Source organism: Plutella xylostella, chromosome 11 (assembly GCF_932276165.1).
Source record: "Plutella xylostella chromosome 11, ilPluXylo3.1, whole genome shotgun sequence".
In the NCBI taxonomy this organism is placed as follows: Eukaryota; Metazoa; Arthropoda; class Insecta; order Lepidoptera; family Plutellidae; genus Plutella; species Plutella xylostella.
In genome coordinates, this window is record NC_063991.1 from 3,370,082 (window position 1) to 3,385,648 (window position 15,567).

Here is a 15,567-nt window from a genome sequence, read left to right on the forward strand (position 1 = left end):
CGCTAAGTATTTGTTACTATGAAATTAAAAGTATAGGTACCTACTTATTTTTTTCTACTTCCATGCATAATATAATAATTGTGTATTAAGAACCTCTACTATATACCTATTGGTTACTCACAGCATTGAAATTAATTAGAATAGAATAGAATAGAATAAATCTTTATTCAAAGAAAACAACTTATGCTATTACATACATCCCACAAAACCAAATGTTAATATGGTTTGACTGTGGGTTTAGCCAGCTAGTTACTGTTTTTTTATTAACCGTATTGTTATTTTGACTATTTTGTTATTTTTGTTTAAATAAATTATTTTATTTTTTAAATATGTTTCAGTTACGTAATCATTTATCGAATGCTATATTTATGCATGAGCGCATACAGTAAATTAAATGCACTGGCAACATGAGCGCCATCTGGTATTCGAACCCGGCAACTTTTCAATGTAAGTACCACGCGGTAAACGAGTCCTCATGGAGAGTTGGAGACCACGAACAAAGCGTAGCCTGAGACGCCCTGCAGCCCGCTTGACCGGCGACCTTAGGACAGAGTGCTGTTAGTTACACTTCTTCTATCGTGTAAAATGCACTAAGCTAACTTCCTCCAGTGTTTTGCTACTCTTATTGCGAGATCATTGGCCTTCATCAGGTCTCCTCTCGTTACACTTATTTGTGTGCTTATGATAGTTATGACTTAGGTACCTACGGATGAAGACCGTTATGTTACCTAGTACTTAGTAGGTAACTGGTAGGTACCTAGGTACTTTATTCGATTCCTGCTTTGTGATTCGCAATCAGGATAGGGTAGAGTTAATAAAAAAAACTAAACACGGTCTTTGTGGGCAATGTATTTCTTATTCTTAGTTTCTCCTCGTACATTCTCGTCTCATCATACCTATTTTGTTTCACCATTGTTTAACAATTATCATAAGTAATATTATGTACTTACTTATAAGTAGACACACGTTAATTGAGAAAACGGAGCAAATGTTCTGGAGGTATGTGCAGAGAAACCTGACCCCCCTCTCATAGTAACAATGCTTCTGAGAGGGGTTAGATTTATCCGCCTTATACTGTAGGTACATATTGGCACGGCTTTGAACTAAAACATATCAATAATTAACTAGAGAGCACAATTATTGACTCCTCCCCGCCGCCCAAGCCGCATACTCATCCGGCCACACCACAGACTCTATCCAGTCCACGTAAGTCGACACCCTGGTGTAGACCGACGGCTTGTTCTGTTCCGCGCACTTGTAGCCGAAGGAGGTCAGGCCGATGAGGTGGTAGATGCACTGGTTCTCCTTGGACACGATCTGGAGCGGTGCGCCGGAGTCGCCCTGGGAAATGTGGTTTTATTGTTAGGACTTTAAGAGAAGGAAGAAACGAATGTAGGTTTAATAAGGCGAACGACTCATGCTGCCCAATGCCTAACCTATATTCTACCTAAAATTATGAATAATGAATGAAGTACATAAATAACTTTCAGTTGGGTACACTACATAATTCCGAATTACTTTTTTACGAATATGAAAATAACGATTTTTATAATTACGAATTTCAAAGTTCCGAATAATTCACAATCCCGAATTTCAAGTTTCCGAATAATGAAAATCACGAATAGTTGATAAAACTAAATTTCAAACAACACATTTATTATAATGACGAAAGTAAAATTGCCGATTATTATAATTTCGATGTTTCAAATGTACGATTTTGTATTATATCGAATTGTTAAAATTACGAATCCCGAAGTTTTAATATTCCGAAAATACAAATCCCCGAATGTAATTTAGTTGACAAGAAATAAGTAGTTATATATTATACATGTATTTTTAAGCTTTATTATGTGAAACGCTCCGCTCCGCTTCGCTGTGCTCCGCTTTGTTTTTCAATATCTATGTGCACCTAACACGCTCCTCCTCGCTTTGCTCGTCGTCGCACCTATCTTTAGGTTTTGGTACTAGGGGTTTTGACATTATTATTATTAATATTATTGGCGCTATGGGGAGACGCTCCGCTCCGCTTCGCTGCGCTCCGCTCCGCTTCGCTGCGCTCCGCTTTGGTTTCGACGAACATGTGCACCTAACACGCTCCTCCTCGCTTTGCTCGTCGTCGCACCTATCTGTAGGTTTTTTAAGGTTAAACACAATAAAAATCCGAGCAATTGTATTGCTTTCTAGTGTTACTTAACAACAAATACTACAAATAGTTTTCTATTTAACAATTGTTTTGCTCTATATTTGAAACGCTCCGCTCCGCTTTGTTTTTCGATATCTATATGCACCTAACACGCTCCTCCTCTCTTTGCTCGTCGTCGCACCTATCTTTTGGTTTTGGGTCTAAGGTTTAAAAAACGTTTATGTTTTTTTTGACAAAATCACGAATTATCATATTTCCGATCGGGATTTGAATTTTTCGTGATTTTAATAAATCGGTATTATATTTTTCGTATATTAAAGTAATCGTATTTTTTTACGTTCGTATATTTAACAATCGTTATAACAAATCTTCGTGATTATAATATTCGAAATTATAATTTTCGTGATTTTTATAATTCGTTATTTTAAAAAATCGGTATTGCAATATTTCGTAAATTACATATTCGGTGTTATCAAATTCGGAAAAAAGTTTTTCGGAATATTTGGGTGTTCCCCTTTCAGTTGCCATTTTTGTTTAGTTTCTTTATTGACACGGCCTATAGTTACAAGAAGTGTTCCAAATTCAAATTTATGTCAAACTCTCAGTTTTACAATCAATTTCTGCCAGTAATCATGTTTTGGATTAGAAGATTATTTAAAGTAGGTTCAGCCTAGCAAAAAAATACAGGAATAAGACACGATATTTTACTTACTGATTTAGTTACACGTGTGTAGGTAGGTTAGGTAGGGAGTCGTAAAAACATAAGTAGTCTCATCTCACCTGGCACGTGTCCATGCCGCCGCGCACCTCGCCGGCGCACAACTGCGAGTCGCGGAAGCCCTGCCAGTGTCGGTTGCGGTTGTTCCTCAGCAGACGGTCGCAGTACGAGTTCTCGAGCAGAGTGAGGGAGACCTTCTGGAGGAGGTCCGCTTTCTCTTGCGTGCCTGTTGAGGGGAGTGGGTTTTAAAAACGTTGTGTTATTATATTGTTGCGAAATAACTGTTAGTTTCTTTGTTTTAGAGTAGATAGATACGTCATATTTAGGTACAACTACAAACACAAATAAGATGGTAGTTACAAATAGTTAGTTAACTAAAATCTTTGACAAAAAGAAAATACTCCATAACCAGCGCCAGAACTGACAGAAAACCTCTCAATCGGATGCTTAGGTTACTTTTGTCACGTCTTCTCGAAAGTTTGCTGCTTTGCGTGATATTTATGCTAGTCAAACGTTCAAATTGTTACAATGAATACACCCACAAGCAATGAAAACGGTCCACCTGCCATTCTGCTATATCTCTGGAACTTTTTCATTGCTCGCGTCATTAAAATCAACTCACGTTGGTTCACCACGCCCCAGCCCGTGGCTATAGCCTTATCCTCGTGGAAGGGACCGCCGGGCCACAGGCACGCGGGGCGGATGCTGTTGCTGAGGTCCACGTCGGTCGCCAGCTCCATCAGAGCGATGTCGTTGTACCGCACTGGCGAGTGGTAGTCCGGGTGCACGATGATGTTCCGTATTGGCACCTGAGGAGTTAACAACGAACTTTATGGATAATCCTTAGGCAGCATTGGTTATCTGTGGTGGTAAGAAGATTAAAAATATAATTTTCCAGCCGTGTTCGGTTTCACATTCCGTAGGTAAGTTGAAGTGGTAGTTGGATGGTTAATATATTATATCAGCTGAAGAACCAAAGATCGTCGGGATCGCGAATGCAGACCACAAACAAGGATATATAGCGTGGGACGCCCTGCAGCTCACTGGGACTGACGACTCTAGATAGGTAGCTGGTAATTGTGGAAATAGACAGAGGACGTTTGTTGTAGGCTTATTTCCAGCAGTGGACGAATACGGGCTGATGATAATGTGGTGGTGAAGGGCCTGATGCCTTAGACAGCAACACAACTCACGTCGACAGGCGTGGCGTCGTCCTGCGCCTTCGGGTTGATGTTCCTATCTCCTAAGCGCGCCACCACGGGCCGGCTGGAGGCGCGGTCGCGCGAGCAGTGCGCCGCCGTCAGCAGCCAGCGCGCGCTGATGAGGGACCCTCCGCACTTGAAGTCGTAGCCTTCCGCTGAGGCGAAGCCGATCGCTGCCTGGTGGTGAAGTGGAGTTAATAGAGAGGGGGAAATTTTAATGTTATATTTCTTGTTTATTATTTATTCATATAGGTAGATATAACTTAGTAGGTAGGTACACTTATGTTTATATTTGTGCAATAAAACAATGATAAATTAATATAATTTTTTTGTTGTAAATATGTATCGTTAATACCTGCAAGGTATAAATGTGATACACCCGACAAATTCATTTTGTATCTGGGTATTTGTAGATAAGGTAGATTCATTTACACATTTAATTAAAAGTATACAAATAAGTAAGGATTGTAACCACCTTACGCGGGTAAGCACTCATATGGCATTGGCATAAACCACCAAATTGAACTGTCATATTTTTCCCGCGCAACCTAAAAGTGTGTATACGAATCCATATTCCAAGCACCCAACTATAAAAAAATAACCTTTTCCCTTTTATTATAAAACATACACTACAGAAGATGGTTCTGGTTTAAACACGGGTTGTGTGGCCTAATGTAGATTTTTAAAATTTGCCGCCGTTTTCTTTGGACATCTTTCACTGGCCAAGCTCTAGTTCAGCAGTAACAGCTCACCATGTGCGGGAACTCCTCAGGCAAAGTATTAGTTACAGTTACTACTCCTTATTCCAAGGACCTAACCTATAAATCATAACCTCACCATGTGCGGGAATTCCTCCGGCGCGGCGTCCCGCCCGCCCAAGACCAGCCCCACGCCGCTCCGGCTGCAGCGCGGCCGCGAGATGGACTGCAACTCGGGCTCCGGCAGCAGCGAGCTGAAGCTCACCGTGAACGTCACTGATTTGCTGTACTCGCGGCATTCTGGGGGGACAACAAGCGTTTTAGTGAAAAAAAAAAACACTGGGCAAAGAAAAAATAACGCGCGAATACAAAGGAAGATGTAAATGGAGAACAGACTGATTCATGCTGACTAACTAACTATGTCATTGTATAAGGCCTATTATTTTTAGGTCTTTATACTCTACCCACATTATGTAACGTGCACATTATAACTATGAGGCGTTTGTAAAAAAAACAATAAGCCGCACCAAAAAAAACGAATCCAGTTACGATTTGAAAAAAAACTACTTACTTCTTTCGCTAACTCTAATGTTAGGATTATTATTGTTGTTGTTGTTGTTGTTTCCAGCAGAGGACTGAAATCTGTCTTCCCTGAAAAGTAGATAAATAATGGTTAACTAGTATTAGTAACTAGGTGAACCTGTGTACCTAGTTGGTTAAAGCAAGTATTCTTCTGTCACCGTGGTGAGAGGATTTAGCGCCTGTCAGTCACTGCCTGCCCAGGCTGCTCTTGAGTACCACTCTTGACTTATTATACTGCGTGCGGCTTCATCATTACAATACATGTAATGACCCATCACGTCCCCACTGCTGGGAGCACGGGTCCCCTTCTGATGAAGGAAGGTTTTAGGGCCTAGTCCACCACGCGGGCCTCGTGCGAGTGTTCACAGTTTGCTAATTTCGCGCTCTCAGTGTTTAAAATGACTGAGTAGGTAGGTATATCATATTCCACGGGGAAAGACATCTGATACAAACAAAAACTACCCTAATAAGGGTCCTGTCAGATGTCTTTTTCCCGTGAAACAAAGCATAGGTTCCTTACTGGGAACGCAGCCTCTTGACGAGTGTTATTGACTTACTGATTAGGCGGGGGCGTGGGCCTCGCCGTTTGAAGAATGTTTCCGCGTTCAGTGCAACACACCAGTGCATTGTCGAAGTTGTAAGTGCATATTGATGGCCGAATGCCGTTCTGCCTGTAAGTTGAGAGAAAAGATTTTTAATATTGTACAAAGACACCGGAAGTGGTATGTTATGGTAAAACAGTGCGAGTAGTGCCGCTGCTCAAAGATAGATGGCGCTTTCAATAGTTCTACCGAAAGTGCATTTCTATGGTAAAGTAGTGCAAGTAGTATCATGCACTACTCAAATATAGATTGCACTTTTAAAAGATTTCGGTTGAGATATATTATGTGTACATAATTTTATTTTAATGTGGAACACTATCATATTTTATTTATAAACACTTTATTGTATAATAATAAAAACAGTTACAAAAATGGACTTAAAAGTAGTAAGTATATACAGAGGCGGGCTTATTGCCAAGAAGCAATTTCTTCCAACCAACCTTTGTTTGGTGGAAAACTAAAGTTTTTAAACTCCTTTAATACAATAAAAAGCTATACAAAAACAATGTGGAAAGATCCTAAACTAAAACATAATATCTAAGCTAAAAACGAAAAATACAAACTAACTACCTATTTAACTTACATACATAATAATAATACAAATACACATAATACCTAAATGACAAAATAGACTTAATATGAGGAATTATAAAAATTTATAACAACGGCCATTTTGGCATGTCCCTCGACTTCTTTATTTATTTGCAGGGATTTCTTTCCTTATATTGGTAAACAATGCCTTTTAACTGAAAATATAACTTATTGACTATATTTAAAACTAAAATGGAATTAAATCCTTCTTAAACTGAATTTTACAAAAATATTTAAACAAGTCGTGACCCACGATTTTGCCCTGTCCCCAGCATAAAATGAAACTTTAAGCTCAATATATTCAAAATTTTACTAAGTAGCCGAACTTTTGGAGTGGTTTTTACGGAATATCTACTAAATAATTATCGTTTGACATCATTAAAAGTGCTAATAATAGCCGTTTTATATTTTTTAATCGAAAACAATTGCGGCCCTAATTTTGATACGTCCGGAAATGTCGGTTTTGTTACCGCATTTTTTCCTATAGATAATTTACCAAATGCTTATTTTTCGTTTTTAAAATATGGCAATACTAAGAACTTAGAGATTGCCGGCTTAAAAAATTGAAAAAGGCCTCCGTGGGTAGCTCAGTGAGACTGTCTCTATTACCGGTCGAACTGTGACCAAATTTGTCGTCAAGTTTGTTACTACCGTAATCAATTATTTATGAACACATTTCTTCCAATAAATTAATATAAAAAGGCATGGTTAATGCTAAACAAATTGTGGTATTTGGTTTATCACTGCTAGTAACTGAACGGCTAATATATTTTTTCAAAGGTTAGGTGGGCGTGTTTTGTTACTTCGGTTTTGTTACTGAGGGTACGGTAACATATAGTTGGAACGAAAAAGTAACAAAATCGACAGGTTTACATGGCGACTTTAATAACGAAATTCGGATTTTTATGACTGTTTATTTATTGTTTATTTTTGTTATAAATGTATTTTTTTGAGCGATATAACCCAATTTAGTGTTAAACCTATTATGAAGATGTTTGAAGTAAATTTCATGTGAAATTGGGCTCATGTTTTAAATTCATCATGTTCAAATTTTGTGCTGGTGCCATGTAAACCAAGCCCAACAATTTTGTTACCTTCCGTTTTGTAGCTGTCCCTGCATTTTGTTCGAAGATTTTGTACTATTTTGTTTGCAACTCTTTACTTTTATAATTTATTTGGTTCTAATTATTTAATATTAGTTATTCCCCAACCTATGTTAAAGTTATTAATGTGTTGTTGTTTAAATTACGCCTCAGGCATTAAAAATAATTCTTGATTTGTTGACTGTGGTAACAAAACTGAGACATTATTGAATTTTTCACTGATTTCTAAAGAATATACTACTTTTTTCCTTTGATAATTTCATTTAAGAAGACGGCGGCTTTCCTTTAAATACGTTAAATTGAAAGAATACCTATAGTTTATTTAATTATCTAGGCCCCAAGAATGGTAACAAAACAGAAATTAATTCATACTAACCGTCACATTTTTTCATTTTATTAAATAAGTACTAATAATACCGTAATTACACAATATATTTTAATAACTATAGATTATAGCGGTGTGATTTCATTTACTCAAAATATATTACAACATCTAAAAATAAAAACATAACATTTTCATCCGTTGTTATAAATTTTTATAATTCCTCATATATATCCGCTATATTTATATAAATATGTGGCTTCATTCATTAATTTCTAAATAAATGTAATAATTTTAGATTACTTACTGATAGTTACGTAAAGCTGATGGACATCGATCCGAGAAAACACATCTTCCGTACGTGTTCGTGTATTGATCGATGCAAATGTCACCCACTGAAATACATTTTTGACAAATTAATTCCGAAATACTTACATAATTATTTCAATCAAGTAAATTTCGATTTCAACCTATTGTAGATTAAAATAAATATGGGTTTTAAGTTTTAGGAAACGGTCTATTATAAAATACATAACTAGCTACTCACATTCACCATCAACCATCATCCATCCATCCATCATCAGCCTACAGCAGTCCACTGCTGGACGTAGGCCTCTCCCAATCCCAAAGCACGCCACTAGATGCGATCTATAGCTTTCCGCATCCAACCATTACCTACCAGCGCCACCTTTCGCAAGTCGTCACCCCATCTAGCCAGAGGGTGACCATGAAATAAGTTAATTAAGAGACTTACAGGAAATTGCGTTTAGTAAGTACCTACATAGTTATAATTCTTATATACTTTTTTTTAAATTAATAACCTATTTACCTAGCTCCTTGCCTGATTATAATTAAGTAACCACACTATTTTTCTTTGTGTCATTCTTCAAATCTATAATTTTAATAAAGGTAAAGCTCAAAATGTTTGCAATAGGCACTTATTAAGTATGTCTTGTTGACTAAACATAATACAAATATGACAAATGGAAAAACATACGTATTTTTCCTAAATTGAAAATATTTATCCTCGTAGGATACGTTACGTATATCTACATAAGGCAGAGGAAACAGATGAAGAAAATTATGCACAATAAACAAAGTACTCATTAATAATAAATTTAAATACCGTAGTGTTAATATTAATTAAAATCATTCAACTGTTAAAAACCATGAAACCCACCAAAATACCAATCTCTATAACGATAATACTTAGTAGCATATAGTAACTAAGTACCTAACTATTATTCTTAACTATGCCTTTTTATGTATAGTTGATAAAGGTGTATGGATTTGTTGAATAATTATGTAATGTACGGTGGCCTGCGCCTAAAAGTATACAGGCGGAGTTTTTAAAATAGCAATCCCATGATGAAGGGACCAGCTACATCTGTTATAAATCTGGGGACGTGTTGTGTGTGATGTGTGTACCAGTGGTGTTTATGTGGATATGCTAGAGTAGCATGTGAGCTTGAGATCGCTATTTTAAAAACTCCGCCTGTATACTTTTAGGCGCAGGCCGCCGCCGCCGTACGTATGCCGAATGTTAAAATATAAACCAGAAAATCTACGTCAGCATCACATCAAAAAGTTTCATAACAAGTTCAAGTATATACAGTGTCGTCTACCTAACAGGCCATGTGAGTGCTGTAGGCACAGTGTCTGCGCAGTACACAGGGGCGCTCTCCAGTGATCTATCACTCTTTAGTATTTTGATTTGCACTCACAAAGGGAAACAATTACTTGTTTACTCTTATGTATTAACTTAGGCAAGTACACTACTTTTTAAAGATTTAAAAATATAACTTTTATAAAGATTAAGTATAATTATGAGTAGACTCAATTTGACTCGATTTATCTTTCATTTACCATTCATCTTATGTTACTGTCTAAGTAAAAGTAGCAAGCCGAGCTTTCCAAACGTGAAAAGTTCTGGGAAACCCCGGCTGGACAGTGGCCATATTATGTATCTAAACGTAAAATATTAGTTTAACATGTGTTTACCTCGTTTTTGGGAATCCCCGCCAGTCACAATAAACAATATGGTCGCAAGCACATCGATACAGAAATTAAGCTGCATCTTCACAAAATTAAATCACTTCATTTCCTTAAAAAAAACATTTAAATTGCCTTCTTATGACAACACTTTTAAAAAACAAATTCTAATTACGTAAAACGATTAGTTTTGATAAGCACATATAAAATTGATATTTAAAAAAATATTAAATGCTTAAAAATTTAAGTAGGTACCTACTTATGTATTTGAAATACAAATATACGACCGTCTTTTACCGATCTTAAACCGGTACTAAATATATAAATACTCGTAGTAGGAAAAGGCAGACGGCGGGACGTCCAAACAAGTTATGTACAATGAATTTATCGACTATCATTCAAAAATGGCATTTATGGTAAGGACATAGAGTATTTGGGAGCATGTGGCACTATGAAACGTAGTGTATTACGGTGACCATAGATTGTAATTAGCTTTGCAAAAAATGTGTCTAATGGAAATACAAAATGACCTATTACACAATGCGTGTCATAAGGATAACCTATTAGTTATTTCCTATTACGATGTTCGCCAGGACGTATTATTTAAACTAAAATGTGAAACCCTATTGCTATGATTGGATATCATTTGCGCGGTAAATCCACCTTTGTGTACTTTATAAAAACTATTTTTCCCTCTTCCCCAGTAAATAGATAGCTACGTGTAAGCGATAATATATTTTTACTGAACTACATATACCTAATATATTATTGAAACTTATGTAGGTACGTAAGTTTATTGTGTCCCACTGTACGGAGTAACTACAGAAAGAGTTGCCACACCCACACTGTTAAACGGCGATCGCGGGAACCCCCTGTATGTAAATGTCAGAGAATGTTCATAAAAAAATGACTTGTGGTCTTTGTATCGACATAATTTTTCATTAAATACCTAAATGTTTCTGAGTACAAACACTTAAGCGACTATTGGAGCTAGAGACAAGAATAAAATTAAAATATATATTAGTATCATGTAGGTAGGTACTAGTCTAATAAATGAAATATACTTAATGATAATTAACGAAAAATCAAATTAATGTTTTTAAATAGCCTGATTTGTGTCCCACTGCTGGGCAAAAGCCTCATTATACAAGCCTCATTGGACAAGTTCCTACATGAGTGGTCCGAAGTGGCGGAGGATCGCGATCGTTGGACCAAAAATAAGTATCTACCTAATATGTTAAAAGTATTTTTACTAGGTATGTACTTATTTACAGAGCAAAAACCTAGGCATGTAATATAAATAACTACTACTAATTGTATAAATAAACACCTCTAAACATAAAGAGTCCGTATTACGGACTCTTTGGTTCTACTAAGGTTACCTACTCACAGAAAAAAAATATAAAGCGCCGCGCACGGAAAATCCCGAAATCCCGTGAATTCCACAGGAAAGCGACTTGTGTGGTCACCCTACACGGACGCAGAACAATATTAGAAGTATTTTTTTCCTCATGAATAATTTAGATGATGTTACTTTAGTTCATTTGATAAACATCATTATAATCCCATCGTGTGTGAAGATAATGATTTAATTATGTGTAGGTATAAGTAATAAAAACCTTGTTTAAATATTCATTTCAATTTTCATTTAAACTACCTATTTAAATTTTGTTGTAAAGTCTGTTTTTGCTGCTAAAGTTGAGTTTATTGGTTACACTCTGTAAAGAAAGAATCAATTGTAATTGTAACTTTGTAAAATATATTTAAAGTACGTGAAAATTAAAATTTTAGCAGTCAAGCAAAACAAAAGTGATGAAAAAAATAAAAACAAAAAGTGTGATTCCGGCCAGGATCGAACTGGCGGCCTTCTGCGTGTAAAGCAGATGTGATAACCACTACACCACGGAACCAGCTGACAGTGTTGGCGAAATATACATTCTAGAGCTACACGTACATTTTATTCGTTCTCTGTGTTGAAAGTTATTTTGGTCAAGATAAAATGAAATACCTAGTTAATGAAGATATTGATAAACATTTTCAGAAAAAGAGGGGTGTTATAAGTTTAACGTGTCTGTGTATTTATATTTAGTATCTATCTATCTATCTATGTATTTGTGTAGATATATCAGCTGTCCGACAACCATAACACAGGTTCTGCCTAGCTTGGGGTCGGATGGCCGTGTGTGAGATGTCCCCACATATTTATTTATTATTATTATTTATTTGTCTGTGGTTGCGTAGCTCCCAAAAATGGATTTTTTAGGGTCATAGGTTGCATAATGAGTGTTTTTACGCCATGTTGCATGCCGACTCGATGCAAGCAAAGACTACTAAGTATATTATACTGCCGGCAAGTATGAATAGCTTCACAGTATAAAATACCTACTCTATCACTTGAAAGTCAGATAAAAATCGGGCCCCTAAGCTCCAATTTCGCCATAGTCGGTTATATCGTAACCAGGGATTGGTTCATCAATTATACCTACGTCATCTCCATATGAAATTCTTGACAGATGTGTCAAAAGTCAACCAATAATCCCTGGTTATGCTCTAACCCACTATGGCGAAATTGGCACTAAAGCTGAAAATCTGACATGTCGGTAGATAGTGGGTAGCCCTTTGAAATTTGTTTTGGTGTAGCCATTTGTTTCGGTTGCAAAGTTAGCTTTTTCCTACTCTATTTACTGTAGGCACAGTCCCAGCTGCACGGCACCTTTATAGACGTAGATAAACGCCCCACTATATCGCGAATCGCAATTAACAAGATGATGTTATAGATAGGTCGTGTGTGTATTTAAATAATGTACCTAAAAAGTGACAAATAACGTGGGAAAAATCCGAAAATTTGAAATGAAAAAATGAGTGCTATATTCCAAAAATATAATAATTTATTATAGGTTATACATAGTTGTACTTCTCTACTTTTACTATTTTATACATAGTACTTACCTACTTACTTAATTTTAATGAATATATTGCTCTTGTAATTCAGAAGAAATACATATCTATATGGTGTTGAAAACGTGGTGCCTAAGGCCCGGGTCTCCTATTTACTCCGTAGGTCGCGTCAAGTGTCACCGCCGTAGGCCGCGTCACGATGTACACTACATCTACGCGCCAACGTCGGCGTGTGAGGGAGACCGCATCAGTACATTTCTATAGTGAGCATCGTGACGCGGCCTACGGCGTGACGCTGGACGCGAACTACGGCGTAAATAGGAGACCAAGGCCTTAGTACCTAGTACTTAAGTATTGTAAGCGTAAAGAAGGTTTTAGCTTGTAATTCTGAACACAAATATTCGCGAATGATCTCTGAGTGACCAGACCCCTTAGCATAAATTTTCATCGTGAACGTGAAGTAAAATTCAGTCACGAGTAATTTTGTGTGAAAATATGAATAGCGCCCCTGGCGGTCGGTAGAAGAACTAAAATTTTCCTACAAAATTCATCGAGTAATTTTACATCACGTTCACGATGAAAATTTATGCTACGGGCCCTGCTTTCGGCTTACTACGTTTTAGGCTGTTTTTAACAGCATGCGGATTCGATCACGCACGCGGGATTGCCTCGCACGCTTTCCTACAAGTATTCATTGTAACGAGTGGAATATGCACGCGAGACGCGGGAAAATGGCGTGCCATCCCGCGTGCGTGATGAAATCCGCATGCTGGTAAAAACAACCTTAATCGGCCGTAGGATATATGGAACTTTAACCCATTTGGTTCTTTGACTGAGAGGGACAAAACAGTTCAATAGCTAAAACGTTCTATAACTCTTCTATAAATAAGGGGTTATACTAAAACTTACATAAGTACAAAAATTTATCATGTAACTAGGTATCATCAGTGCAATAATGGCTTATGTAACTAAGTCATGGCTTGTTATAAAATATATTAGGTAGGTACCTACTTAATTTTTATGTCCTTTCTTAGCTTAATAGTACTTAAATATAATTATTGCGAAATTGTGATAAAATACATGGCATGTACTATTATCATCATCATCATCATCAGAGAAATCACTTAAATAAACAATTTCGAACAAGATGTGAAGTGTCAGTGTATTCATTTATTTACATTTGCACGATGGTTATCATTAGATTGAACTTAAAACGGTTTGACAGTAAGAGTACTTAAACAAAAAATTCGGATAGTTTTTCCTTTGTTTTTGTGTGAGACACACCATCTCCTTCGTATGTTGTTTATCTAAGCAGGCTATTAATAAATCGTCTGTGATGATGACAATAATATTAATTATTAAATTTATTTTATTTTGCTTTAAATATTCATTGATTTTACAGCCTAATATTTGTGTCTTAAATTTTAATAATATAACGTTAGCTAGCACACACATATTTTTTTACAATAATACTACGTCTTTTAAAATACTAAAAAGTAATATGGCAGTAAAAATAAATCTGACCCCTTAGCATGAATTGTCACCGTGAACGTGAAGTAAAATTACTCGATGAATTTTGTAGGAAAATTTTTGTTCTGCTACCGACTGCCAGGGGCGCTCTTCATATTTTCATACAAAATTACTCGATGAATTCTACTTCACGTTTACGACACGATGAAAATTCATGCTAAGGGGTCAGAACATAAATATCACTTGAGATTATAAATACCTAACCTATCCTGAAACCCTCGAAATTTACATAAAACCGATTAATATAAATCATAGCTAATTCTCTAAACGCAAAAATATGTTTTAATTTATAGGTAGGTCATAAGTATGGAAAAAAACTTATGAAAAATGCTTTAATCGTATTTATAATCTGTATTATGTAATTTATGCCATAAGTCAAAATTCAAAGTCAAATATTATTTTAAATTTTAACATGCTACTCTTATAGCCCATATCATAGACTAGTATGTTTCAGTAATAACTAATTAAATCCATAATGCTAACAGCATTTAAACCACATAGGGGTATAATTTTTTGCCTCTACATTTTATGTCATTAATTTTAGATAATTATGTTTAATGCATGCATGCATACATTCCTATAAGAACAGATTTGACTTTTATTAGTGACAGTCCCGTTGTTAGGTCAATAAACACCAGACATAGTGAGTAACTTTAAATAAAGGACCAAATATTGATATCTCTACAACTAAAAAACTGCTATTTTTTGGTTGAGTTTAACTTTACAAAACATATGTTTTTTAATTCGCGAGTTAAGTTAAGAGTTGGTCTTATACTTAATAAAAACATGCTTCATATTAATTTCATGTAAAATTTCTTAGTATATCGGTAGATTCACGTGGCAAAACGGGACCACTACTGATAAAATTTCAAACTGTATGAAGCGTGATTATTACAATATGAGTTGCAAATTATCCTGACACTTACATGTTGCTCTGTGTTCTAAAAAATATAATTTCCCTATCAGCAAGAATTATCCTTATGTTGTATTTTTACAACGCTACCTCTGAGATAAAAGACATGCTGTCATTCTCTGTAATTACACTCACGGGCAATGAAAAAGTTCCATTTAGAAAATCACCAAATTACTCCTAAACGGAAAAAACTAACTTAATGACGCCTTCTGCAATAGTTATCTATATTACCAACTAAAAACGTGAATATTGTGTTCAAATCCTTACTAGTCC

At 36.0% G+C, this 15,567-nt stretch overlaps 1 protein-coding gene and 1 non-coding gene across 2 annotated transcripts; both read right to left on the reverse strand.

Moving 5' to 3' along the window:
* Positions 1-832: 832 nt before the first annotated feature.
* Positions 833-10,262, reverse strand: LOC105380881 (serine protease snake). Its single transcript, XM_048624084.1, has 9 exons — positions 9,963-10,262; positions 8,269-8,356; positions 5,901-6,014; positions 5,333-5,412; positions 4,901-5,061; positions 4,055-4,240; positions 3,484-3,670; positions 2,924-3,087; positions 833-1,341 (listed from the first exon to the last, which is right to left on the reverse strand). Exons 1-9 carry the CDS (start codon positions 10,036-10,038, stop codon positions 1,138-1,140), a joined length of 1,260 nt encoding a protein of 419 aa, XP_048480041.1. The 5' UTR covers positions 10,039-10,262; the 3' UTR covers positions 833-1,137.
* A 1,528-nt stretch (positions 10,263-11,790) lies between these two features.
* Positions 11,791-11,863, reverse strand: Trnav-uac. The gene has a single exon. It is a non-coding gene; the product is annotated as a tRNA-Val (tRNA).
* Positions 11,864-15,567: the final 3,704 nt, after the last annotated feature.